We start from the raw sequence: 26,965 nt of genomic DNA, 5'->3' as shown, positions 1-26,965 counted from the left end.
GGTTTTTTTTTTTTTTTTTTTTTTTGATTGCAGGAGCAAGGAGCAGAATTATCCAAACAGGGCCTTGAGGTGGAACCCAGAGTTTTTATCCAGCAGGGAATTTTTCAGGAAAAGGGATGAGGAATCCCTGCAAGCTCAGCTGAGAGCAGCAGCCTGCTGCTGTAAACATCCGACTGAAAGCTCCTTCCAGCACCTTCCAGCTTCCAGTCAAGGATGTTTACAGAGGCACTGACTGCCCCAAAGGATGCAGGAGGGGGATTTTTTTTTGTTGTTTCAACCCACAAGCTTGTAAAATGCAGATAAATCCATTTTTTTTTTTCTCTCCTCCAAGTTTAAATTTTTCCCGCTGGTGCCATTTGGGATGGGAAGCGTTCAGGAGTTTTTGGTTCGTTTGGTCAGACTTGTGTGGATCCTCCACTTCAAGCTCCATTTCCATAAAAAGCCAGTGGGTTTTGATTTTTAGCTAGCGTTTTTGAGTTTTTATTTTTACTTAAGAAACTTAAGAATTTAAGAACCTGAAAACCACAGTAAATAAACCGGAGAGGAACAAACCTCGCTTTTAAATCCGTGCTGCTTGATCACCTCTGCTTTCATCAGAGGCTGAAACCACGCCGAGGGAAGGACAAAAATTCCGTAATTTTGTGTCTCACCTGCCTTTTTGGAGGCTTCAGCTCATCCCTGGGGACAATATCGATCAGGAAATCGAACTGATCGAACTTGGTGATTGCCATGGCGATGTCATTCCTCTGGAACAGCAAAGGGAAAAGCGTTCCTCAGCATTTTGGCACTGGATAAATGAAGTTAGAGGTGTTTAAAGCCGAGGGGGGAAAAGGGGGGAATTCCTCCTGCAAGGGTCCCAGCTGGTGGAAACTGTGCAATAAAAATATTGCAAAATGTGCAATAAAAAAGGTTCTTAGCAACTTCAGCCCAGTTTAATGGGTATCAGGCATGGGTGCCCAGCTCTAAATCAGCAATTCCTGCCCAGGGACAGGAGAGCTGATGTGGGCCTGGAATATTCCAATTTTCCCCCTGCCCCGAGGGCGTGAATGAATGGTTGTTGCATTCTCCAGTAGTTCTGCTCAATATGTAAGACTAAAAGTGAAAACCTCCTGTTTTTCTCCATAAAAAGACCTTAAAAAGTTCCATTTTACTCTTCAGCCATTACAAGAATGAACATTACTGAGGGCCTCTCAAGCTGCAGGAGCAGGATTTTTGCTGTACTCTTTCTTTTCACCTCCACGCCTCCATCACCACGAACCAAACCTGCCCAAGTTTAGATCACAACAAAAAAAAAAGGACAACAACAACAACAAAAAAAACAACCAGAAATTCAGGTCACCATCAGCTGAGCGACGGAGAGCGGCGTTCGGGCGGGTTTGTTTTAATGGAACGAAGGAAAATAAAAATAAAATAAAAATAATAAAAATAAAATAAAAATAAAATAAAATAAAATAAAAATAAAATAAAATAAAATAAAATAAAATAAAATAAAATAAAAATAAACAAAAAAGCAGGGTTGCTGTGTGCAAATCACGCCTGGTGTCACGGAAACAAGGAGTCGGGAAGGGATTTGGGAGCTCCTTTACCTGCAGGGTTCTGCGTTTGTTGTCCTCCGTGTGGATCCAGGCTCGCAGCGTCAGCTCGGTGATGAAGATCTGGGCGGCCTTGGCAAACAGCACAGGGGCTTCTGCGCTGATCATCTGCAGGAAAATGAAGTTAATTTGAATTTCGCCGCTCGGTTCCCACGGCGCGAAGAGGAATTTCGCCGGCCGAGCGGGAGTCGGGCGGTTAGACGCGGATTTGGGGGAATTTTCACCTCAGGGTTTCATCGGGTCTGAGCGAGTTCAGGTCATGGAAGAGGAGTTTTGGGCATCTAAAATTTGGCTTTGAATTTGGCTCCTTCCTTGTGGATTAAGGGCGTAAAATCATGGAATGGCATCATGGAATGGTCTGGGAAGGGACCTCGGAGCTCAGCTCATCCCAACACCTTGGACACCTCCAGGGATCCAGGAGCAGCCACAGCTTCTCTGGGCACCCTGTGGGAGAAATTCCCTCCCAAGATCCCAATTTCTTCGATTATCCCAAATTTCTTCCATTTAAAACCATGGCAACAGTGGATATTCACCAGCAGCTTCTCCTGGCAGTGCCTTGGGAGTGTCCAGAAAGGATTTGGGAATTGAGGGGGCTCCAGTTTTACTCAAATGAAGCAGTTTTGCTATCAGCTACCTTGGCATTATTGCTTTTTAATTAACCTTTAAATAGGAATACTCCAGACAGGCCAGAGACTTTCCTTGCTCTCCACCCTGCCTTAAAAATCTCATTTTTCCCCTTTATCATCACAAATTTGGCATTTATTTGGTTCAGACACCGGGTTGGACCCCCAGAGGTCTGGGATTATCCTTTTCCATGGAGTTTGAATAGAGAATTTTCGGGGTCTCGTTTAAATTAAGGGCTGTCCTGACAGAAGGATGGTGTCACATTGATGGGGGAAAAAAAAGGAAGAAAAAAGGACAAAGAATTCTCTTTTCCCTCGGGAATTAAGTGAGTCCTCCAAATAAAAAAAACCAGGGATGAGTGGAGCAGCACAGAGTAAAAAACCGCAGGTGATTCCTTCTTTCCTTTTTTCAGGGAGTTTTCATCAATTTGTGTGTCCTTGTCATCAAAATCCCAAATACTGGGATCGAACCCAGGTTTATCCACCGAAACCCTTCCTTATTTTTCCATAAAAATGGAAATAGATGGCGCAAAAAATCATTCTAAGGCTTTGTGAGAGTGGAGAAAAACAAAGAGGGAACTCGAGCGAGGACAGCGAAGCACAAGGGAAAACAGGAAATAGCCAGAATTATTTTTGTGTTTATTATACCCTTCAAGTGGGATTTATCACAAGAAAACAAAACCGCAAAATCAAAATCCCAAACGTTTCTGCTTTCCCAGCTCAGTTTAATTACACAAGGCCAAGGGAATTTTGCTAAAAAACGCTTTAAAAGTGATAATAATGAGAAGAATAACGAATTTCAAGGAACAATAGGTGAAACACCCAGGAAAAGGAGCAGAAATCCTTTTCCAGGACCATGAATTCCAGGTAAAAAACCCTGGATGTACCTTCACATCTTCATCCAGCTTCATGATCTTCTTAATCCGAGCCAAGGGCAGCTCCTGAACTCGGAAGTCTTTCTGCGGAGAGATTCGAGAGACTTTTTATCACGATTAAACTAAAAATAAAGGTAAAAAAAGCTGAAACAATCAGTGTTTTCTACAACTGAACTGGCTAAAATCGGATTTGTTCTCTTTCAGGTGTGGCAGCTCTTCCTGAGGGCTGGAAAATCTCTTTTTTGTGTTTTATGCTGATGTATTTCTTCTGTCAGACATTTATATTCATTATTTCACTTCCAAGCTGAAGTTTTCCTGAGGAACAGAACGTTTCTGATGGCACACATTTATCCATCTATTTCTATCTGAAACTACTAATTCGATTACGTTTCCTGGGCCCCAGAAACCACTGGAATTTACCAAAAAGAAAAAAATCTCAGGAGAAAATGAAGGTAAACAAGAGCTGGATGAAATCCCGGCTTTATTTGTGTTTCTCCATTGCCAAATCCCAAGTTTGGTGTTAAAAACCTCGCAAGAACCCGGCTCAAAAGATCAGTTTTATGTTTTTAGGTGGATTTCTCCCCGTTTTCCAGTCAGGAATGGTGCTTCAGGGACCTGGATCATCCTGCCCTGAGCCCAAATTTGCACCCACACATTCCCTGGAGGGAATTCCTGAGCTCAGGAAAAAACCACTCTGAAGACAAAAAAGTGGAATTAAAAGAAATAAATTACTCCAGTGCATTCCTGCCAGGAACCTCTTAAAAAAAGGGAGAAAGGCTGAGGCTACATCCCACTGCATCAGGAATGCAGAATTCCTACTCACAAAAGACTTCTTTAAAATTAAAAATAAAAATAAAAAAATCATCTTCCCTTCTTAACAAAAACGTCATAGGAAAATAATGGGAAAGTCATTTCTCCAGGGGAAAAAAGAAAACCACTGCAGGATGTATTAGGGAAACAAAAGAGGGGGGGAAAAAAAGATGAAAATGCTGTTTTTATTCAGAATTTCTCTCCTGAGCATCTTACCAGTGAAGAAAAACGTGCACGTTGTACCTGGCCCAGCCAGCACTTCAGCAGGGGCAGTTAATCAATATCCAGCACCTCTGTGAATATTTACACAGGTTATTTTATATGGAGGTATAATTAAAAAGCATTTCTGTGCCTCGTTCTGCAGAGAAACCCGAGCGTGGTGTGAATTCGTTGGTGGGGCTGTCCCGTCCTGATGGAGAACGCGGAATTTTGAAGGATTTTGGGGCAATAAAAAGGCTGGGACCTGTCCTCAAACACACGGACACTCAAGGACCAGCACGTAAATGAAAAAATACGGAAAAATATCCCCAAATGGGGTTTTTTGTGGTTGTTATTTTGGTTTGTTTTTTGTTTTTTTACTATTTTTTCCCCTCGGGTCTTCCCTTTTTATAAGGCCTGAGCATCACAGAAAGCCGAGGGGAAAACTTTTAAGCTGCGACGCTTCAGTCCTCATTTCAACTTTTATAAAGATTCAAGGGACGTGAAGAGTTAAAACAGCATTAAAATATTTTGAGGAATGCAGAATTCCTACTCACAAAAGACTTCTTTAAAATTAAAAAGAAAAAAATCATCTTCCCTTCTTAACAAAAACGTCATAGGAAAATAATGGGAAAGTCATTTCTCCAGGGAAAAAAGAAAACCACTGCAGGATGTATTAGGGAAACAAAAGAGGGGGAAAAAAATGATGAAAATGCTGTTTTTATTCAGAATTTCTCTCCTGAGCATCTTACCAGCGAAGAAAAACGTGCACGTTGTACCTGGCCCAGCCAGCACTTCAGCAGGGGCAGTTAATCAATATCCAGCACCTCTGTGAATATTTACACACGTTATTTTATATGGAGATATAATTAAAAAGCATTTCTGTGCCTCGTTCTGCAGAGAAACCCGAGCGTGGTGTGAATTCGTTGGTGGGGCTGTCCCGTCCTGATGGAGAATGCGGAATTTTGAAGGATTTTGGGGCAATAAAAAGGCTGGGACCTGTCCTCAAACACACGCCACGCTCAAGGACCAGCACGTAAATTAAAAAATACGGGAAAAACCACGGAAAAATATCCCCAAAAGGGGTTTTTTTGTTGTTATTTTTGGGTGTTTTTTTACTATTTTTTCCCCTCGGGTCTTCCCTTTTTATAAGGCCTGAGCATCACAGAAAGCCGAGGGGAAAACTTTTAAGCTGCGACGCTTCAGTCCTCATTTCAACTTTTATCAAGATTCAGGGGACGTGAAGAGTTAAAACAGCATTAAAATATTTTGAGTCGGGGGGAAAAAAAAGAAAATTATAAACGAGGAGAAATTTTAAAAAATTAACGCGTTTTTATTCCTTTAAGGCGGCCTGGGCACGTCCCATCAATCAGAAAGGAGCAAGGGAAGGGAAGAGAAGCAGGACTGGCCCCAAACCAGCAGGAAAAAACCTCAGACACCAATTCCTCGGCTTTGCTTTTCTCCAAATTAGGGCTCGTTGTCTCCTCTTGTGGAGCTGAAACGCTGAGCTCAGCCTAAGCCTGGTTCTTAATTCCCTCCAGGATTCCGCGGCATCCTTCCCTGCTTTGAACGCGGTTTATTCTGGGTTTTTTCCCTGAATTTTAGATGTCAAAAAAAAAAAACCCGCCACAAAACCGGGCAGGAATAAACCCAAACAATCAGGGGATCAACGCAGCTTTGAACACTCGCGTTCATGGGAGGGATTTTAATAATAAACTGAATAAATTTCAGGAGTTGATGCCGCAGCATTGGGATGTCTCCCTGTTGTTCCTTTTTCTTTCTCCTTCCCTCAGTCCCCAAAAATCAGGGGACCAACACAGCCTTAACAACCACATCCAATAATATTCAATATGTAACATTCAAATTTCAATAATATTCTACAGAAAAAAAAATTCAGGAGTTGATTCCACAGCTCTGGGATGTTTCCCTGCTATCTCTTTTCCTTTCCTGTCCCCAGTTCCCAAAAATCAGGGACCAACACAGCTTTTACACCCACATCCACGGGAGCAATTTTAATAATAAATAGAATAAATTTTCAGGATTTGGTGATTCCAGTGTGCTGGGATCTTTTCCTATTATCTCTTTTCCTTCCCTGCCCTCAGTTCCCCAAAAATCAGGGACCAACACAGCTTTTACACCCACAATCATGGGAGCAATTTCAATAATAAAGAGAATAAATTTCAGGATTTGAAGATTCCACAGCACTGGGATGTTTCCCTGACATCCCTTTTCCTTCCCTTCCCTCAGTCCCCAAAAATCAGGGACCAACACAGCCTTAACACTCACATCCACAGGATGAATTTCAATAATAAATAGAATAAACTTCAGGATTTGATGATTCCAAAGCGCTGGGATTTTTTCCTGTCATCCCTTTTCCTTCCCTGCCCTCAGTCCCCAAAAATCAGGGACCAACACAGCTTTTACACCCACACTCAGGGGAGCAATTTTAATAATAAATAGAATAAATGTCAGGATTTGATGATTACACAGTGCTGGGATGTTTCCCTGTCATCCCTTTTTCTTCCCTTCCCTCAGCCCCCAAAATCATTGGACCAACACATTTTTCACTCCCTGCTCTGCCACTTTCATCCCCACATCCACAGGAGCAATTTTAATAATAAACAGAATAAATTTCAGGATTTGATGATTCCACAGCTCTGGGATGTTTCCCTGACATCCCTTTTCCTTCCCTGCCCTCAGTTCCCAAAAATCATTGGACCAACACAGCTTTTACACCCACACTCATGGGAGAAATTTTAATAATAAATAAATTTCAGGATTTCATGATTCCACAGCACTGGGATGTTTCCCTGACATCCCTTTTCCTTCCCTGCCCTCAGTTCCCAAAAATCAGGGATCCACACAGCTTTTACACCCACATCCATGAGAGCAATTTTAATAATAAATAGAATAAAAATTCAGGATTTGATGATTCCAGTGTGCTGGGATCTTTTCCTATTATCTCTTTTCCTTCCCTGCCCTCAGTTCCCAAAAATCAGGGACCAACACAGCCTTAACACTCACATCCACAGGAGCAATTCCAATAATAAACAGAATAAATTTTCAGGATTTGATGATTCCAATGTGCTGGGATCTTTTCCTGTCATCCCTTTTCCTTCCCTGCCCTCAGCTCCATTCCCAGTGACTCCTGAGCTTGCAAAGCAACCAAGAGATCGCACTGACAGCTCGAAATTAAGCTGCCCACAGTTGATCAGCTGCATAATAAACCCCTTTCATGTGGAGATGAAACTCCAGCTCCCCAACACGAGAATTCGCCGTGCTGAAAGAGGAGGAGTGATTAATTCTGCTTGTGCATACAAATTTCTACATCTGTTTCTTTAATCAGCTATCTGCACGCAGGGAAAAGGAAGGGGGGAAAAAAAAAAAAATAAAGCAGCTTATGCTGGTGGATTGGGGTTGGTTTTTTTTAAACTTTGAAGAGCCTGGCTTGGACTTGAAGTTCTTTTGTTTTCAGCCGCATTAAAAGCACGGGGAGAGTGATTTTTGGATCACAGGAATCCACCAACCTCTCTTCAAAAGTCATGTTTATTACGTGCCCTTGTTCCCACACTTCTTAGGGGGATGGAAAAAAAATCCCCAGAAGTTGCTTAGTCCAGTTGTTATTCTCAGCCTAAATGGGATTTTTTTAATCAAATGTCTTCAATTTAATAAAGCACTTGATAAGGACACACTTGGCATTTGAGTGATTTCAACACTTTGGGGCTGTCAAAGCGGTGGTTCTGGACTAGGGCAGGAGCCTAAACTCAAAAATTCATTCACAAAATTGGAATTAACAGGGAATTTAAGGAGGAGGGAAAAGCCTAAGCTGGGTTTTGATGGTGAAAACTTGGTGTGGACAGGTTTGTAACTCAGAATACGACCAGCACAACGTGAGGTTTATCCTCAAACCCCTCAATCTTCTGGTCCCTGAAACAGCCTCTGGCAGCTCCTTTTACACCTGTGGCTGTTTTAGAATCCCTCCTCTCTTCCCTCCCAAGAGGAATTCTGCAGGATGCAGCCGTGGCCATCCCTGAGCCTGATAAAAGAACTTTTAAATCACCTTTGTGGTGTTGTTTTAGCCCGGAAGGAGCTGCGGGTCCCACCTCAGAGAGGGAACATTCCCCGGAATGCTCCAGGCTTGGAGCAGCCTGGGCCAGCGGAAGGGACAGGGATAATCCTGATCTTTTCCAAGCGAAACCATTCCACGATTTTATAACTCTGCTACATTTCTATCTCCACTTTTTTAAGAGATTCCCTCGTGGCTGGGGGATTATTCCTCACTTCCCAAACCACCTTATCCCACAGAACCCCCAAATCTCCCGGATCCCAGAGCTGAGCTTTGACAGGAATTTCTCCCTGCTGTTGTTTTATTTTGGTTTTTTTGGGAACACCCCACCCCTGGGGATGCTCACCACGGTGAGGTTTCGGATCTCCTCCATCACCCGTGGCCAGAAGGACTGGAGGCTCTGCTGGGCATCGCTGTTCCCCGCCGTGCCAAAGCCGCCGTCCGTGGACATCCTGGCACCTGGGAAAAGGGAAAAAACACCAGGAATGAGCGAGCAGGGAGAGCAGGATTAACGGCAGGAAAAGATTGAAATTGATGGGTTTAGGTTAAAGGTCGGGAAGGAATTCTTTCCTGTAAAAGGGTTGGGATGGGTTTTTCCGAGAAGTTGTGGATGCCTCATCCTTGGAAGTGTTCGGGGCCAGGTTGGAGCAGCCTGGGATTGGGGAAGGTGTCCCATGGCAGGGATGGGATGGGATGATCCTGAATGTCCCTTCCCACCCAAAGCAGTCCATGATTCTGTGATTCCATGTCGCAGGAATTCAGGGAAGGGCTAATCCCTCCGGGAAACCATCAGAAGGAAAAATGCCAGCCCAGGTCTCACATCCTCTGGATTATTTTAACATTAAATTTATTTTTTCCATAGGAAAAGTACAATAACCATTCTGTGGCTGTTTGACACCGAAGTGTCACTTTCTGTGGCTTTCCAGGAGTTTTCAAATCCCTCTTTTCCCTGGATGGGGTCACCAGGAGGAACTAAAAGTCTGTACAACGCAGGATAGCAAAAGCAGGAAGATTTAAATTCCCAGTCTTTTAATCGAAGCTGTTTTCCAAAAGGGGCGATGAGCCTGGGGTGTTACAAATCTGCTGATTATTCCCTCTTGTTCCAGAGGATATCCACGCACCCAGAGAAGGAAGGAGGTGAAAACAACGGGAAAACCACTGGGATCTGCCTCTCCCTAAGCCAGGCGAGGAGCTGGGACACTCAGGTGACCCAGTGACAATTCCAGCTCCGGCTCAGCCGATTTTCCCCCTCAATAAATCCCTGGATCAAGCTCTGGGACAAGGAACTCTTCAAGCAATTCCAGTTAATGTTAACACCGAGTCGGAGAAATCCCTGGGAATCCCATCCTGAGCTTCCTCTGTGACAGGGGCACGTGGCTCCAGCAGGATTCCCAAAAGCCTGGAAAGATTGGGAATTCTGGGAGAGTCACCAACATCAAACACCCAGAGCAGCTCCAGAATCTCCAGGAATGCCACAGATCCCAGGGCTGGAAAATAAACCTCTCCCACCACGGAAAGGATTTTCCATAGGGAAGGATCTCCAGGATTATTTGTGTGGCTTTTTTCCATTACATGGTGACACTCAAGTAGATTCCCCTCTGGAAACAGGAATTGGCCAGGAATTCCCAAATCTACTGGGGCCAGGAATTCCAAAATCCACTATTCCAAAGCAAAGAGGATCCCTAAAACAGCACTAAGGGGGTGATGCCAGACAATCCTGCAGCCCACACTTCCCAAGGAAAACTTGGAACGGTTCTATTTTAATTCCACACTTCCCAAGGAAAACTTGGAATTTAATTCCACACTTCCCAAGGAAAACTTGGAATTTAATTCCACACTTCCCAAGGAAAACTTGGAACAGTTCTGTTTTAATTCCAAACTTCCCAAGGAAAACTTGGAATGGTTCTGTTTTAATTCCAAACTTCCAGAGGAAAACTTGGAATGGTTCTATTTTAACTCCAGACTCCCCAAGGAAAACTTGGAATCGTTTTAATTCCACACTTCCCAAGGAATTTAATTCCACACTTCCCAAGGAAAACTTGGAACGGTTCTATTTTAATTCCAAACTTCCAGAGGAAAACTTGGAATGGTTCTATTTTAATTCCACACTTCCCAAGGAAAACTTGGAATAGTTTTAATTCCACACTTCCCAAGGAATTTAATTCCACACTTCCCAAGGAATTTAATTCCACACTTCCCAAGGAATTTAATTCCACACTTCCCGAGGAATTTAATTCCACACTTCCCGAGGAAAACTTGGAATGGTGGAATGGTTCTATTTAACTCCAGACTCCCCAAGGAAAACTTGGAATCGTTTTAATTCCACACTTCCCAAGGAATTTAATTCCACACTTCCCAAGGAAAACTTGGAACGGTTCTATTTTAATTCCAAACTTCCAGAGGAAAACTTGGAATGGTTCTATTTTAATTCCACACTTCCCAAGGAAAACTTGGAATAGTTTTAATTCCACACTTCCCAAGGAATTTAATTCCACACTTCCCAAGGAATTTAATTCCACACTTCCCAAGGAATTTAATTCCACACTTCCCGAGGAATTTAATTCCACACTTCCCGAGGAAAACTTGGAATGGTTCTATTTTAATTCCACACTTCCCAAGGAAAACTTGGAACGGTTCTATTTTAATTCCACACTTCCCAAGGAAAAGTTACATTTCAATTTCAGCAGCCTGAGCGTGGGAAGAGCCAGAGGGAATTCTGACAAGGAAAAAAGGTCAGGGAATTGTATTTTCCAAGAATTCCAGGTGAAGGAACCTCTGGAATTCAGTGACTGACACATTTCTTGCTGACTCTTCCATGATTATTTGCATTAGAATGGAACCTGCCCGCAGACTGAGATATTCCAGGGATTTATAAGAAAATCAGGGATAGAAATATTCCAGTGAGGATTCAGTTGGCATTTGGATCTCCCTCACCTCGATCAGCACTGTCAAAAAATAGTTTAGGGACGAAAAAACCAACCTTGGAACCTGGGAATATTTCAGTATTCCTCGAATTTGGTGCAAGAGGAGATGCAATTCCTTTTGGACACAAGGAAAATCACTTTAAAAATATTAATTATTTGAATTTATCCCATTGAAATGCTGCACTGGAACATAACACTGCCCATAACCCCAGGAAATAACAGGTTAAAATGAAAGGAAAAAAAAAACCTATGGAATAAAGAGGAAGAGAATTTCTCCACCATTCAATTTCTCGCATTAAATATCTGCCTCCAGATACATTAAATATGCAGATTTCAGGATTGGTTTACTCTGGTCATTTATAACATAAAAATCCTGCTGACAGATACAAAAAAAATTTCCTATTTTTAAATAAAACACGTAAGTGATTTCAGAACAGCGGGACAATTCCTGTGGCTGTTTGGGATCATTTAATGATAAACGGAATAAAAGCAGAAACAGGAAAACCGAGGAAATAAAAATCACTATAAACCCCAAAATAAAAGTGAAACTGCTCAGCACACCAAGGGAATTTCTCCCAGTTAAAATACGGACGCAGAAGTGGTTTGGAGACGCTGGAGAAGATTGGGAAGAAAGGGAAAAACCCTAAACTGCGACAGAGAGCTCCAGAGAGAGAAACCTCACTCATTCCTGGGCAAAGAGGGGAATTCCTTCTCCTCCTTTCAAACTCATCCCAGGATGAGAACCAGCAAAAAACTCACTCGGGGTGAGAGGAGCTCGGCACAAATCCTCGGATTTCATGTCTGTGTCTAAACCTGCTTGGGGTTTTCATCTGGGAAGTTTTATAGGGAATTTTCTAGCTCCTCTCCTTTCCTTTCCCCTTTCCTTTCTCCTTTTCCCTTTCCCCTTCCTCAGGATCCCTGAGCTCACCCAACAAAAGCTCCCAAAGAGATTTAAGAGGAAAAGTGGCTGCTCCAACCCCAAATTCTGCTGGAAAACAGGGAAAAGACCCCATGGAATGGCTGGAGCTGAGCCAGAGGGGATTTAGGTTGGATTTAGGGAAATGTTCTTCACCCAGAGGGTGCTGGGCACTGACCAGCGAAAGGGAACATTCCCAAGGCTGCCAGAACTCCAGGAATGTTTGGACAAGATTCCCAGGGATGCACAGGGTGGAATTGGGTTGGACTGGATGATCCTTGAGGATCCTTCCAGGATATTCCAGGTGTGCTGGGATGAGCTGAACAACCCGAATTCCAATGAGGAGATTCATGGATGTGGCTCTGAGGGAGACACCAGCAAGGAAAGACAACCCCCTTCCCAAAAAACCAACCCCACGCAGCAAGGAATGAGGGAAAAGCTTTCCCAGATGAACTGTGGCCGCCCAAGATCCCTGGAAATGTCCAAGATCAGGCTTGGAGCAACCTGGGCCAGCGGGAGGTGTGGAATCCCCTTCAACCCAAACCATCCCGGGATCCTGCAACAGCCAGGAGAAGCGGGAATCACCTCCAGCCCATCCACGCCGCCTGGGCTATCTCCAGGCAGGAAAACATTTTGCTTTTCCAGACTGAGGGAGGAAAAAGAAAAGCCAGGAAGAGCTGAGGCCTGGCTGCCTGGAGGCGACTCCAGAACGGATCACCAGGAACATCCCGACAGCTGCCGGAGCTTTTCCGCTCACCGGAGCACGACACCAGAATTCCCAAATCCTGCAGCAGCCGAAAAAACCTGGGGAGGTTTCGCTTCACGGGAGAGCAAAGGAAGCGCGGAGACACCTCTGGATGGGGTTTTATTTTTTGAACAAATGCTGTTTCCTGCTCTTTTTTGGGCGCCCTGGGAAGCGGGAAGCAGCCAAACGGAGCCGGCTCCCCTCGGAAAATTCGCCACTTCAGCTCCCGGAAAACACAACCTACGGGAAAATCGCGAATAAACCCAAAACCTCTGAGCCTGCAATTCCACCCAGAGCTTTTTTTTTTCCCCCCTGGAAAAACACCGGATCCGTATCCCAGCCACATTCCCAGGCATCCCAGGGAGGTGGGAACGGGAATAATGTCCCCACCCAGTGAGGGCCGGGTCACAATTTTTGCTGGCTTTTAAATCTAATTTAGTTTTAAACGTAATTTTAAACTTTTGCCAAGTTCCCCCTGAGTAAGAAAGGCAGGCAAAGAGGGCGGAGAGCACCTCCAAAGGAAATTTATCCAAATATTCCGAGGGATTTGCAAACAGGGAATGCCAGAGGGAAGGAAGGAGACAGGAAGGAGGAGGAAAATTCGGCAGCATCCCACAGATCCTGGTGGGATCACAAATTCCAGGCGCTTTCCATACAAAACAGCCACGATTATGGGGAAAATCCCACGGTTTTCCACGGAAAAAAAGCAGCACATTCCATGCGAAGATCCTAAAAAAAAAAATTGCTGAACCATGAAAGCTCCAAAGAGATGAGGCACAGACCCCAAAATTTTGCCTCGACGCCCTTAAATTACGGCTTCAAGTGAGGACGAAACACAAATATTTCTGGAAAAATCTCGCCCCACCTTGATCCCACCACGTGAGAAATGCGGATTTAACAACTCCACGCTGACAGAAAGTAAAATGTTCCCAATCCTCAAAAAAAAATTCCCCTGAAACTCCTTGCGAAGTGGTTTTACGACAACCACTATGCCATAAAACCCTCAAATTATTTATTGGGAAGCGATATTTTAAAAAAAAGATGATTTTTTTTTTTACTCGTTTTCTTCTTTTCTGTGTTTTAAAGGTGAAATTTTACCAGGAAAAAAAAAATAAACCCCAACACCATGACACCCAGAAAACTCCTAAAGAATAAAATCAAAGCCCCAAAAGTGAATATTTAATTCAATATCGTTCATGGAATAACAGCAAATTCATTTCCATGATGCTTCCAAACAATCTGGAGGCTGCTGGAGACACAAAGTGCCAGAATTTGAGGGGTTTTTTAACTTTAGTTTTTTTATTTGGAGCGTTTTTAGTGGCTTTGGGAGGTGGTGGGGAAAGATTAAATGGTGTTGTGGATCGATGGTTTCTCCTCCCACCTCAAAATTCAAGTTTTGACTGCCGAAATATATAAAATTATTAAATTAAAAGCGAATTTTGAGCCACTTCGGCACCAGCTTTTGATTTTTGCCGAACAAACCTCGCCACGGAGCCGTAAAAAAATTCAGATTTTTGCAGATTCTACTGCAACATCTGGAAAAAAAACCAAACCAAACCAAACCAAACCAAACCAAACCAATCCAACAGGATTTGGCTCTGCTGGAGCGAAAGGAAACCCTCAAACACCGGGATTCCAACACACGAGGCTTCGGCTCCTGGGTTTTTTTTTGCAGGATTCCATGGGAAAATCCTGGGAATTGGGCTTGGAAAGAGCCAGGCTGGCAGGTGCCAGGTGGGCACAGGCGCCAACCCCCTGCCAAATATCCACGGGGGCTCATCCCAACGTCCCAAGGGTGGGAAATAATTCCCTGGAAAAGCGCTGGGAGAGGAGGAGCCCAACACCCAGGAAGGGATTTACAGCCTGGGGTTTGGGGTCGGCTTGGAGAAATCCCACCCCAGAAATCATGGAATGGTTTGGGTGGGAAGGGAACTTCAATCCCGTCCTTTTCCAACCCCACGCCATGGACACGGAGACTTTTCCCTACCCCAGGTTGCTCCAAAGCAGCTTTGGATACTTCCAGGGATGCGGCAGCCGGAGATTTTTCTGGGAATTCCATCCCTAAATCCCACCTATGGCTGTTTGGGAATCCATTCCCCCTTTATCCTTGTCCTTCCATCCTTTATCCCAAATCCCTCTCCAGCTTCCAAAGTTGTCCCAATAAAAAAAGGAAAGGGGAAAACTTTGTAAATTAATGAAGGTAATTAAGCGCCGAACCCACAGCACCACCGTCATTATTAACGTAATTATTACGACACGAAAACTCCCGGCAGTGCGGACGGGCAACAAATCAAACAAACAAACAACCCCAAAAAACCATTAAAACCAATCAGAATAATTAAGACTTTTTTACGTTTAACACTGATTTATTCATCCGAAAAGATTCTATAAGATGTTATCGAATCCAGCGGAGGCGGGGAAAGGGGAAGGACGCAAACACAGGGGAGGCTGAAGTTCTGCTTAAAAAAAAAAAAACAAAGAAACAAAAACAAACATAAACCCCCCACGTTTCAAACATTTTAAACCGAATTTTTAAGGGGTTGAAAGGTTATTTCTGGAATTAAACGCTGCACCGAGCGACCCAGCGAGGATATCAGGGGGGTTTAGGTTGCAAAATCCTTGTGTTGATCTTGGAAAAATCAACACCTGAGCAGCCCGGGTGCCTCCCAGCCACTTTTCTGAGGAATATTTAGGATTTTTCCACCTTCCAACCCCACAAATCCTCCAGCACATTCCCTCTGCTCCCATCCTCCGACTGAGCCAGCCCCGAACTCAGCTGGATTGGGTCAGATCCCAACTTCCAACTCCTTATTCCAGGGAAATTTGGGGCAAATAAATGATTTTTAAGGAGCTGCAGGGCTCTGTATATTTATATAAATTCAGTGATTTCTCTATCTATTGATAAACATCTATTTAATCCCAATATTCCATGGAATATTCAATATTCCCATGAGTGCCTTCACTCAATTTTAGAAATGAAATCATCCAAGGGAATCATCCCGAGAGCTAAAATTAATTATTTTCATAGAAGTTTTTCCCTCCTGCTTAAATCAAGCCCAACCTGAAGTGCTCAACAGGCAGCCAGGATGGTTTAATTCCTTTTTTTCCCTCTCTTTTCTTTTATTTTTCTACTGAATTAAAAATGCTTTGGTGTCATAAAGATGCAAATCTCCCACCTTCATGGCGTAAAAAGGGACAATTCCTGCTCTGATTTGAAATAAACAACAGAGAATAAACAGAAAATAGCAAATAAAATACACACAAAACACAAGAAAAAACCCTTCAGCTTTTGGGAATAACGCCCCCAAATAAAATCGCCTTTTTTTAACTCTCAGGATGCTTTGGAGATGTCCTGAAGTTTGTTCTTGCTGTGGTTTTTTTTTAACCCTCTGAAATAAAAGGTAAATCATTCCTGAGCACAATTCAAGAGTTTAACTACTTAAAGAGCTTTAAAATTTTAAATAATTCGTGATTTTAAGTTCAGACCTCACCGAATTTTAATTCATTCACAAGGCAATGAGCCCCAAAATGAAGAAACCAACTCGTGAGCCGACATAATTAAAATACAGATGTCAGCCCCATTATATAAATACGAGATATTAGCCTGATTAAATGAAATAAAAGCCGAATTTAGTGGCTGAAAGGTGACCTCCTGCGGGCACCCAAACCCCTGACACGCTCACTGAGGTGGCTCAAGCTGGGGGCAGCGATGTCCCCATCCCAAAATTGTCCCCAACACCTTCACTGCTTTCATTGGTGCAAAAAAAAAAAAAAAAGAGGTGGAAAATGGAATATTTTTTTAAAAAAAAGGGTTGTTTTCCGAGCTTAAAGCTCCAGGTTAACGTTTAACATTTTAGGAGAAAATTAAAAATAAAATTCACAGGAAAAAGCCTCCTGAAAAATCTGTGTAGAAAAAATTATAGAGAATCAAACGAAATCATCAAACTCATGTAAGAGAATAAAGCTGAAAAAAAAAAAATCAAAAGTCATAGGGAATAAAATTTAGAAATCAAACTTCTAGAGAATTAAGCTAAGAAATACAAGTTGCAGGGAATAAAAGTAAAAAAAAATCAAACTCATAGAGAGGACAGAGGGAGAAAAATCAAACTCTTAAGAGAATAAAGCTTAAAAATCAAACTCATAGAGACAACAGAAGCAGAAAGTCAAACCTTTAGAGAATAAAGCTCAAAAATCAAACTCATATAGAGAATAAAACTAAAAAAAAAAATGAAACTTCTAGAGAATAAAACTTCTAGAAAACAACAACAACAAAAGACAGCCCTGGAGATCTTTGGAGCAGAAGGGACACTCAAACTTCACTCCTTAAAATGGGACCTTCCTGCCTCCCCTAAGCCGGGGAAAAAAAAATCAGAAAGGACCTGGAATAATTTGTTAATAAATTTATTTCCAGATTTCCCAGGCTCTTCCTGCTGCTCTTGACCTAGAAAGATGCAGCAGAACCTCCTCCTCCCCGGCCTCCCGTGAGCTGAGGCCATCAGAACACGCCAAATATCGGGTGGAATCGAGATTTTGGCAGCGTTTTTATTTTAATTTCTGCCCTCGTGTCCTGATCTACCCTGATTTCTAGAGAAATAATTTAAAATATCTTATTCTTGCTACAAGATGCTGACGGTGACCTTCACGCTCGCAGCAAATCCCCCAATCCTGGCCCACAGCCGGCTCCAGAAGTTCCTCCAAGGTTCCCAAATTATCAAAAGGTGACTTTTGGGGACGTTTCTCCTCTCGCTCCCTTCCTCACACTCCAACTGTGACAACGCCAAGAAGTTGGAACAACCCCGAGACGAGGAGCTGGGAGCTTTAATTTTGAATTAAATCGTCCCAAATCACACTGGGAACGAAGCTGGAACCCAAGGAAATCCTGACAGGAGGCAAAGCTCAGCTTCAAGGACCCGGACCTGCGTTCCAAAACCCTTACAAGAAGAAGTTGTACAAGCTAATTATCATTAATTTCCCTAAAAGAGCGCTTTTAAGGTCAACACTCAACAGAGAAGGGGAGGGAAAAAAAGCGGTTTTTTCACCCTGAGAGGGAAAAGGACGGGAAAAGCATCTCGGAGGAGCAGGAAAGTCTGCGATGCGCTCGCTGAAACCCAACTTTAATTCTAATCTCCCAACTATCCCCCGTGTCCTTGATGCCCTCGGCCACCGCGAGCAGCTCCGGGGTTTTTTCCCCTCCCCTTTTTATTTTTTTTTTTCTTTTCTCTCTCCTTTTTTTTTTTTTTTTTTTTTTTTTTTCGGTCCAAAGTGCCGCAAACAAACTTTGTCCTTCAGAGCGGCGGCTCGGAGCGCTGGGATTTCAAGGTCACTCGTGCAGGCCCCGCTCCAAGTCGGGCTGCGGCGGTGGCGGAGCGCGGCCGGCCCGGAGCTCGGGGAGCGCCCCGGGGACCCCTCAGCCCGGGCCGGGCCGCGGAGCCCCCGCTCCCCCCGTGACCTTCGGCGCTGGCTTCCCGAGAAAAACGACAACAAAGGGCTGCCGGGACACGCTGAGCGGGTTCGGGGGTGTCGCGGCTCCGCTGTCGCACCCCCGGCCCCGCGGGGCCTTGGCGGCCGGGCCGAGGGCACCGGGGGAGCCCCCGCCGCGCTCGGGGCACCTCGGGGTGGGGGCGCCGCTGCTTTGTCCCCCCCGTCCCCCCCCCTTATCGCTGCCCTCACGGTGTTACCGGCGCTGGGGGCGGCTCGGCGGGGAGCACCGGGGGTTTAGCCCCTTAACCCCGCAGCGGGCACCTCCTGCCGCGCCCTCCCCCTCCCTCGTCGGGACGCGCCGGCATCCCCCGCCGCCGCGGCCTGTCCCCGGCGCACGGGCCGCCCTCCCCCGCGGCCCACCGCAGCGGCAGCGCCCCGGACTCACCGCCGGCCGTGCCCGCGGCCGGGGGTTTTCCCCCGCCATGGCTTTGTCTTTGAGTGACCCCGGGAGCCGCCGGGGCCCCCCCCCGGGCCGAGCCGTGCCCGCGGCCCCTTTAACGGCGGCGGCCCCGCGCGCCCCGCTGCGCGCGCCCGGCCCGCCCCCCGCCCGCGCCCATTGGCCGCGCGCCCCGCGGCCGCGCTCTCCCATTGGCCGCGAGCCCCGCGGCCCCGCGCTCCCATTGGCTGGCGCCGCGGCGCAGCCTCGCCGGCCGCTTCCTGCTTTAAAGTTACCTTGAGCGGCGGCCGCAGGGGTCAGGCAAGCCCCGCCCCTCAGCCCCGCCCCGATTGGCCGCCTCGCCTCCTATTCAAACGCCCGAGGAGGCCGGCGGGGGCGGCCGCTGATTGGCCCGCGCGCCTGTCAATCACGGCGGTTCCCGCCACGCCTTCCCGGCGGGGCGCGGGGGCCGCACGTGCGCGAGGCGCGGCGGGAGCGCGCGCGCTCGGATCCCGGAATTCCAGAAATTTTGGGATCTTTGGAGATCACCCAGTCCAACCCCCTGCCAAGGCAGGGTGACCCCGAGCAGGTGACACAGGGACAGCTCCAGGTGGGGTTGGGATGTCCCACAGAGGGAGACTCCAGCTGCTCCAGGGTTTCCTGGAATGAAGCTCTTCCTCAGGGTGAGGTGGAACTGGCTGTGGGCTCATTCAGGGCCCCTGCTCCTCGTCCTGTCCCTGGCACCGCCCTCGGACACCCCTTGGGGACATTTTATGGACCGATGGGATCCTGTCCCAGCCTTCCCTTCTCCAGATCCACCTCCGAGTTTTTCCTCCTAAGGATCCCTAAGAGCTCCAGCTTGGACAAATCTGCTGCTTCCCAGGAATAATGAATTCCAGCAGGGCCACAGCCAACTCAGCTCTGCTCTCTCTCCTCATCAGGGAGAGGCTCCAACCCCCAAATCTCTCTGGACACTCTCCAGCAGCTCCCGAGTATCCCAGGACTGGATCCCTTGTGGCCGCAGCCCCAGGTTGGTGCTTCCCGGTGGGAATGGGAACATTCCCTCCCTGCCCTTATCCCTGGGAGCCACCGGGAACAGGGATCGGGATCCCACAGTCCTCCCACGAGGCTGCACCACCCCACAAACATTCCACAGGATGAGGGAAGAAAAACGAGGCGGCTTTTCCAACTCCACTGGCACAGCCCCCGAGCCCTGGGCAGGATGAATCCCAGCAAAATTCCCGGCAGGAAGCACAGGTGGAGCGTTCTCCTCCCAACACCAATAATTTCCCCTTGGTTTTAACCACACACGGCCTCACTCTGCCCCCTCCAGCAGCACTTCGGGAGCCCTTGGATGGGAGTTTGGGAAAACGGGAATGGCCCACAATAAAAAAGCTGTGATATTTTAACCTCTGGATGCGCAAATCCCAGTTTTATCAACAACACCCCAATGGGATTTCGAGTTGTAATTCCAAACTATAATTTCCTGCTGACGGGATTATCCAGGGGGAAAAAATAATTGGGAAGCACAGCCAAGCCTCGACCAGCCCTGCAGATTAAATCACTTTGAACCCGGTAACGAGGACAGATTAATTTAAAAATAATCTTCCTGATAATTTGGGGGAATAGAATTGGTTAAAACATGGCCTTAAAAAAAAAGAAAAAAATAAATACACTCTGTTCTCTTCCTGTGGCATTCCTCAGATAAAAAAACAGGGCCTGGAAGCTGCGGAATTCTGACTATTGGAATTATGTGAGGTACTCTGGGTGGTATGAAAAACAAACCCAGCACCTTTCCTGCAGAACAGAGGAATGCCTGGCCGGAATGCTGGAATTCCGAGGGGTTCTGACTGGCCAAACACATTCCAAGGGACCCTAAAGCTGCTCTGCTGTGCTTGGGAATGACGGGAAGAGCCGGGGGAATGATCCGCAGGAACAGCTGAGGCTCGCAGAGTGTTTAATAATTCCTTGCGACAGTAAAAACTGGTTAATTTGGGGAAGATCTACAGTAGCGGGTTTATTTGTGGGGTGATAAAAACCCCAAATTAATTTTGAGAAGTTCTACGGTTAAAGGGTTTATTTGTGGGGAAAAAAAACCCGACCGAATTAATCTGGGAAGCCCTGAAGGGTTTATTTCAATCACTGCAGCTGTTCTTGCTCTGAAATCACAGAGGGCATGGATGGGATTTTGGGAAGGAATTCTTTCTTGTCAGGGTGGGGAGGGACTGGAATGGAATTCCCAGATTTGCTGTGGCTGCCCCTGGAGCCCTGGAAGTGTCCAAGGCCAGCTTGGAGCAAGCTGGGACAGTGGGAGGTGTCTGTGCCCATGGAATTGTGTGGGACTGGATGGGATTGCAGCTCCCCCCCAACTCAAACCATTCCATGATTCCATGAACTACGGAGTTACTGGGAAAACATCGGGAGAAAGGAATGTTCTGAACCCTGTAGCTGTCACCTGCCTCTCTGAGGCACTTCTAGGAACCCACTGCTGCCCGAAAACACGCTTGGACAAACAGGAATTATCTTGATCGAGCACAAACGAGCGAGGGACAGACCGGCAAGGCAGGAAAAACGCCCGGCTCAAGGTCACCAGCTGAGCACAGGCACTGTTGGGATCACACCTATTCCTGCCTGGAATGAGCAGTCAGGGATTCTGCTGGATCCCAGAGCCGTGGAATATCCTGAGCTGGAAGGATCCTCGAGGATCGTGCAGTCCAGCTCCTGAACAATCCCACCCTGGGAGTGTTGTCCAAACATCCTGGAGCTCTGGCAGCCTTGGCAATGTTCCCATTCCTTAGGGACCCTGGTCACTGCCCCAGCACCAAAACCTTTCCCTAAATCCAACCTAAATCCTTGGGAATGTTTCCATTCCTTAGGGAGCCTGGTCAGTGCCCCAGCACCAAAACCTTTCCCTAAATCCCCCCTGGAACAGCTCCAGCCATTCCCTGGGATCCTGTCCCTGGTTATGCCAGAGCCAGGTGTGACATTGTTGTCACCACGGTGCCCAGGTGAGCTGAGGCTGTCACGGCACTAGGACAAACAGCCCGGTCCCAAACCAGAACCTCCTTTAAGGAAAAACCCAAGGAAAGGCCCGGGATGTTGCTGAGGAAGTTTACTGATTTGGTTTGTAGGGCTGGAGGAAAAGGTAACGAGCTCATGGGCTTTGACTGGTCCATGCTTAGACAGCAGTAGAGACAGGGCAGATTTATTCCCAGCTCCATGGAAAACACTAACCAAGAGAAGCGGCTCAGAACTGCTCCCACGAGTCACATTCCAGAAGCAGCCAGGGTAGTGTTCCTTCTTCTGTGAGCAACCTGGAATCTGCCAGAGCTCCGGGGCCTGGAGCTGGCCCTGGGACACAGCTCAGCCACCCCAAAGCTGCCCTGACACCCCTCAAACACCTGCACGAGAAACACTGAATGAAATTCCACCTAGCCCAAAAGAATTCCTGGTTATCCAGGCTGCACCCACACTGCTGGCAGTGCCCTGGGATTTACCAGCTACCTGGGGGCATTCCTTTTATTCCCTCGGCTCGGGAAAAAGCAGGATTTAGAGAGACAAAGGTGTTCTCACAGCTCTTGCTGCTTTTGAGCACAAGTTAAACACCCAAAACAATTCCAGAAATCCCTGAGTGCCTTGTCACAGTCCTGCTCCTCTTCCTGTGAAATGCTGTAGCAGAGCCTGAAGAAGTGAGATTCTCAAGGCTTGGATGGCAAAAATCCCCAAGACTGGTAAAACAGAATCGTGGAACCATGGCATGGCAAAACGTTAAGGGTTGGAAGGAATCTTAAAAATGATCACTGAGTGCCACCCCCTGCCATGGGCAGGGAAAATCCCAGATTGCTCCAAGCCCCATCCAGCCTAGCCCTGGACACTTCTAGGGATCCAGGGGCAGCCACAGTTGCTTTGGGAAATCCATTCCAGCCCCTCACCACTCTCACAGCCAAGAATTTCTTCCTAAAATCAAATCCAAACCTAAACATCCGAGCTTCCCTCTCCCCGCTCCCACTCCTTTCTTAGACAGATCAGGATCGCAACCTGCCTTGGAATCACACAACCAGGAACGGTTTGGGTGAAAGAGAGCTTAAAGCTTGTCCCATTCCACCCCTGCCACGGGCAGAGATACCTTCCACTACACCACGCTACTCAAGGCCTTATCCACCTTGGCTTTGGACCCTTCCAGGGATGAGGCACCACAGCGCATCCCCTGTGGCGGCCTGGCAGATCCCACCCGGGATAACACCGGGAGGCCTTCGCGCTGTGCTGCCCGCCGGCCGTGAGGCAGCGCGTTCCCCGAGCGCTGCCAGCCCCGAATCCCGGCTCGCCCGGGTTCCGCCGGCCCCGAATCCCGGCTCTCGGGCCGGGGTCTCCCGGGTTCTGCCGGCCCCGAATCCCGGCTCTCGGGCCGCGATCTCCCGGGTTCTGCCGGCCCCTAATCCCGGCTCTCGGGCCGGGGTCTCCCGGGTTCTGCCGGCCCCGAATCCCGGCTCTCGGGCCGGGGTCTCCCGGTTTCTGCCGGCCCCGAATCCCGGCTCTCGGGCCGGGATCTCCCGGGTTCTGCCGGCCCCGAATCCCGGCTCTCGGGCCGGGGTCTCCCGGGTTCTGCCGGCCCCGAATCCCGGCTCTCGGGCCGGGGTCTCCCGGGTTCTGCCGGCCCCGAATCCCGGCTCTCGGGCCGGGGTCTCCCGGGTTCTGCCGGCCCCGAATCCCGGCTCTCGGGCCGGGGGTCCCGGGTTGTGTCAGCCCCCCCCCCCTCCGCACTCCGCGCCCGCGCGGGACAACGGTCCGCTCGCCGTCCTCTGCCCGGTCCGCACTCCGCCAGCCAATCAGCGCCCGCCTCCCCGCGCCCGCCTCCCCCGCGCGGGCCAATCAGCGCGCGCGCCGCCGCCCAGCCAATCGCAGCGCGGCCGTGCGGGAAGCGGGGGGGCCGCAACGACCCCTCGGGCCGCCCCCGCCCCGCGCCCCCTCACGGGCCGCGGCCGCCGCCTCCCCCCCGCCGCGCTCCCCGCGCACTCACCGGGGCGGCCGGCGCCGCGACCTCCGCCTGCTCCGCCCGCTGCCCGCGCTGCCTCCGGCGCGGCCGGCGGGAGGCGGGGAGGGGAGGGGGGGAAAAGGGGGGCGGCCGGAGCGGAGTGAGCGCCGAGCGGCCGAGAAACAAGATGGCGGCGGGGCCGTGAGGCGGCGGGGCGGAGGCTCCGCCCTTTTTTGTTTCCCCCCCCCCCCGCGCCTTCCTCCTCCCGCTTCCCCTCCCCGGGCTGGGCCGCGGCGGCGCGTGCGGGCGCGTGACCCGGCGGGGATCTCGCGAGATTTGGCGGGGCGGGGCGGGAGCGGGCGGAGGCGCCGTGAGGGAGCCGAAGAAACCGGGACAAACCGGGACAAACCAGGACAAAGCGAATAAACCGGGACAAACCGAATAAACCGGGACAAAGCCAACAAGCCGGGAGGGATCTCCGGGGTGGCCGTGCCTTGAGGGGCGGCCAAACTTTGGCTCTGGCATAGATCTGCCCTGTCCTAAACCCTTGCGTGTCCATCTTTAGGCCTCGCGTTTGGAGCCTTGCAGTGTTTTTCCCGCTTTATTTAAAAAAAAAAAAAAAAAAAAAAAAAAAAAAAAAAAAAAGTAGGAATGATGCGATGTTTTCCAAGCTTGTTTGCTTCTCTGTCAAGTGTCCGTGTAATAAATTGCGTGGTAAATAAGTCGGTTGGATAAAAATAAGGGAAGATGAGTTGCAATGAACTTTTTTCCGCACCAGGATTTGGCATTTTCTGGGATTTTTTTTTTTTTTTTTAATAGGAGTTCGTTTGAAATTTAATTTAAATACATCCAGTGTTCCTAAATTGACGCATTCCCACAGTCCCATTATGCAGTTCAGCTATATCTGCCCACAAAAGAAGAAAAAGAACTATTTTACATATCTGGGAGACCACAGGGTTCTGATTGTTCACACTGTGGGAGAAAAATATTCCTGAAATCGACTTAAATAGATAAAGGAATTAAAGATCCTTTTTCGCTCCGAGTGGAGACATGAGGCAGCTGATAATCAGAAAAAACAACACAAAAGCAGCCCCAAAGGGAGAGGAAGCGAAAGCTGCCTTGACATTCCCCTCAAATCCATCAGTTCTGGAACAACATCCAGTGGGAATAACGAGGAAAATTAGTGAGGGGATTTGTATTTCCATGGGAGGTGGATTTTTACTCCTTCTAAGCTTTGCCTTGAAGCCACAGGGGGCTGGAGCTGCTGCGTTCCCAGCCCCTCACCTGGGAATTGGCACCTCCTTTCCTGCAGGGATCCCACCCCAGAGATCCTCCAGGATCCCGCCTGGATCCTCCGGGATCCCTTCTCCCTTGACGGTTCCGTCCTGTGGATCCTCGTAATTCCATGGAGGAACCCAAGGAATTGATTCCCACCCCCGGATGGAGGTGTGTTGTCATCCATGGCAGGAGTCTCAGGAATCTCTGGAATTCTGCTTTAATGGATTAATTATTAATTTAGCAGTAGTAGTTTAATTAAGAGAGCAGTCGTTTGGAATTTTTAGCATTTCCAACAGATTTTTGGGGGTTTTTTTTTGCCTTTCTGCGCGTCCATTCAACAGCAGCTCCGCTCCTCCAGGACATCCCCGGCAGTGCAATCCCAGGGATCATCCAGGGACATCCCAGCGGATCCTGGCTGAGCTGCTCCCTCGGCACAGGAAGATTTTCTCCTGCCATCCATCCTGGAGCTGCTTCAAGCCCAAGTCTGTGCCCTGCTCCCTCCAGCTCTCCCGATTCCCAGCTTTCCTGGCTCCAGGACACACTGAGGAGTGACTCACGCTGCCTCAGGATTTTTCCCATGGAAAAAAAAAAATTCCCTTTTCCTTAGGAGTGACTCCATCTTTTTTTTTTTTTTTTTTTTCCTTTCCACCTCCTCACTGTCCTTCTGGTGGCCCAATTTGCGGCCTGGCCAAGTTTCTTTTTTTAAATATCGTTTTTAATACCATCGCTCAGGTGACAAAAATAAATCCCTTGAAATGTTGTTTGGGATGAGAAAGGAAAGTCGGATCCCGCAGGGCTGCTGCACTTCCAGTCACCCTTCCCAAAATTGATGGCTGGCTCTGCCCTGCCAGAGGACAAAATCCCGTTCCCTGCAAGCACAGGGATTTGGGATTTGCGGTTTCTGTGGAAGAAACGGAGGAAATGGGACAAATTTCTGTGTCCTCCGTGGGTCGGGAGCTCGGCTGCTCCGGAGGCTCCGTGCTGGCATTGGAGTGGGAAAACGTCTTGCAGCAAAATTCCTGCAGTTTTATTGGAAGTCTCGCGACTGAGGGCACTCGCAAGGCAGCCAAGAGAAACAAAAGTCGGGATCACGGCGTGGTTTGGCTTGGAAGGACATTCAGGATCATCCAATTCCTCCTCCTGCCATGGGGCAGGGACACTTCCCGCTGCCCCAGGCTGCTCCAGCCTGGAATTGAGCACTTCCCAGCTTCCTTGGGAAATCCATTCCCCACCCTCACGGCTGCTCCAGCTCGGGGTTGTTTGTTTTATTTTTTTGAATTCCCGAATTTCTGAGCCGTTCCCTTCTGTTTCAGCACCGAGGCCGACGATCCATCCCCACAGCTCCCTGGAAAACGGCCTCGTTTATTAATGAGTTAATTACCCAGCGCTGCTGCTGCTGCTGCCAGGCCCAGCTGTCCCAGCACCCAGCTTGGATCCAGCCCCTCTCCAGGGATTTCTGGACAATCCCCCCCTTGCTCCTCCTCCTCCCGCCGGATCCTTTTTCCTTTTGTGCTGCTCCCCACCTGCTCCCTTTTCCAGCAGCAATGGATCCATTGTCTGGAGCTGCTCGGCTTTTCCCACAGGGATTGCAGCTCCACAGAGCTCCCTGTCAGCCTGCCCGGAACATGGAGGAGCCAAGGAAAACAAGAAACAGGAGGGAAAAAAAAATAAATTAAAAAAAAAAAAAAAGGAGAAAGCGCTTTTGCGGGAATTTGGCGGTGCTTCGCTGAGTTTGGACTCACCCAGCACCTTCCACCTGCTCATCCCATCCCTCCCACGCTTCCCACTGCACCCCCAGACCTGGATTCAGGAGCCAAGGTTTCGTTTGGCACCAAGGAAAATCAGCTCCGAGCAGCAGGGACCAGGCTGGCGCTTCCCAGCTCAGCCCCCGCCGTCCCCCGGGATTCCCGCTCCAGCAGAGCTCTGGATTTATCCCAAACAAGCTGTTGCTTTGGGGCAATAATCCACAGGCATGGGAAAACCTGGACAGAAATTCTTTCTGGACGTGGACACGCTGCTTTGCGGATCTGCAGGAATCCATTCGGGGCCAGATTTGGGGGCCCGACCCTTTGTGCCACATCCCACCTGGTGCCTGTCCTAGCTGGGATG

At 48.2% G+C, this 26,965-nt stretch overlaps 1 protein-coding gene across 3 annotated transcripts in view; it reads right to left on the bottom strand.

The window, feature by feature from the left end:
• NFYC (nuclear transcription factor Y subunit gamma) overlaps nucleotides 1-23,731 on the bottom strand; it is a 33,377-nt gene extending 9,646 nt beyond the window's left edge. For 2 of the 3 annotated variants that reach the window (XM_040086080.1, XM_040086082.1), the window contains exons 1-5: nucleotides 18,616-18,744; nucleotides 8,511-8,623; nucleotides 3,103-3,174; nucleotides 1,587-1,700; nucleotides 651-746 (exon numbers count right to left, since the gene is read on the bottom strand). In XM_040086080.1, the coding sequence (XP_039942014.1) occupies nucleotides 651-746; nucleotides 1,587-1,700; nucleotides 3,103-3,174; nucleotides 8,511-8,615 (387 nt within the window). In that variant the 5' untranslated portion in view covers nucleotides 8,616-8,623; nucleotides 18,616-18,744. Of the gene's footprint in view, nucleotides 1-650; nucleotides 747-1,586; nucleotides 1,701-3,102; nucleotides 3,175-8,510; nucleotides 8,624-18,615; nucleotides 18,745-23,623 lie in introns of those variants that run through there. The other variant, XM_040086081.2, reaches the window with a different exon arrangement.
• Nucleotides 23,732-26,965: the final 3,234 nt, after the last annotated feature.

Source organism: Hirundo rustica, chromosome 25, assembly GCF_015227805.2.
Source record: "Hirundo rustica isolate bHirRus1 chromosome 25, bHirRus1.pri.v3, whole genome shotgun sequence".
Classification (NCBI taxonomy): Eukaryota; Metazoa; Chordata; class Aves; order Passeriformes; family Hirundinidae; genus Hirundo; species Hirundo rustica.
This window is presented reverse-complemented; position numbering and strand designations above follow the sequence as displayed.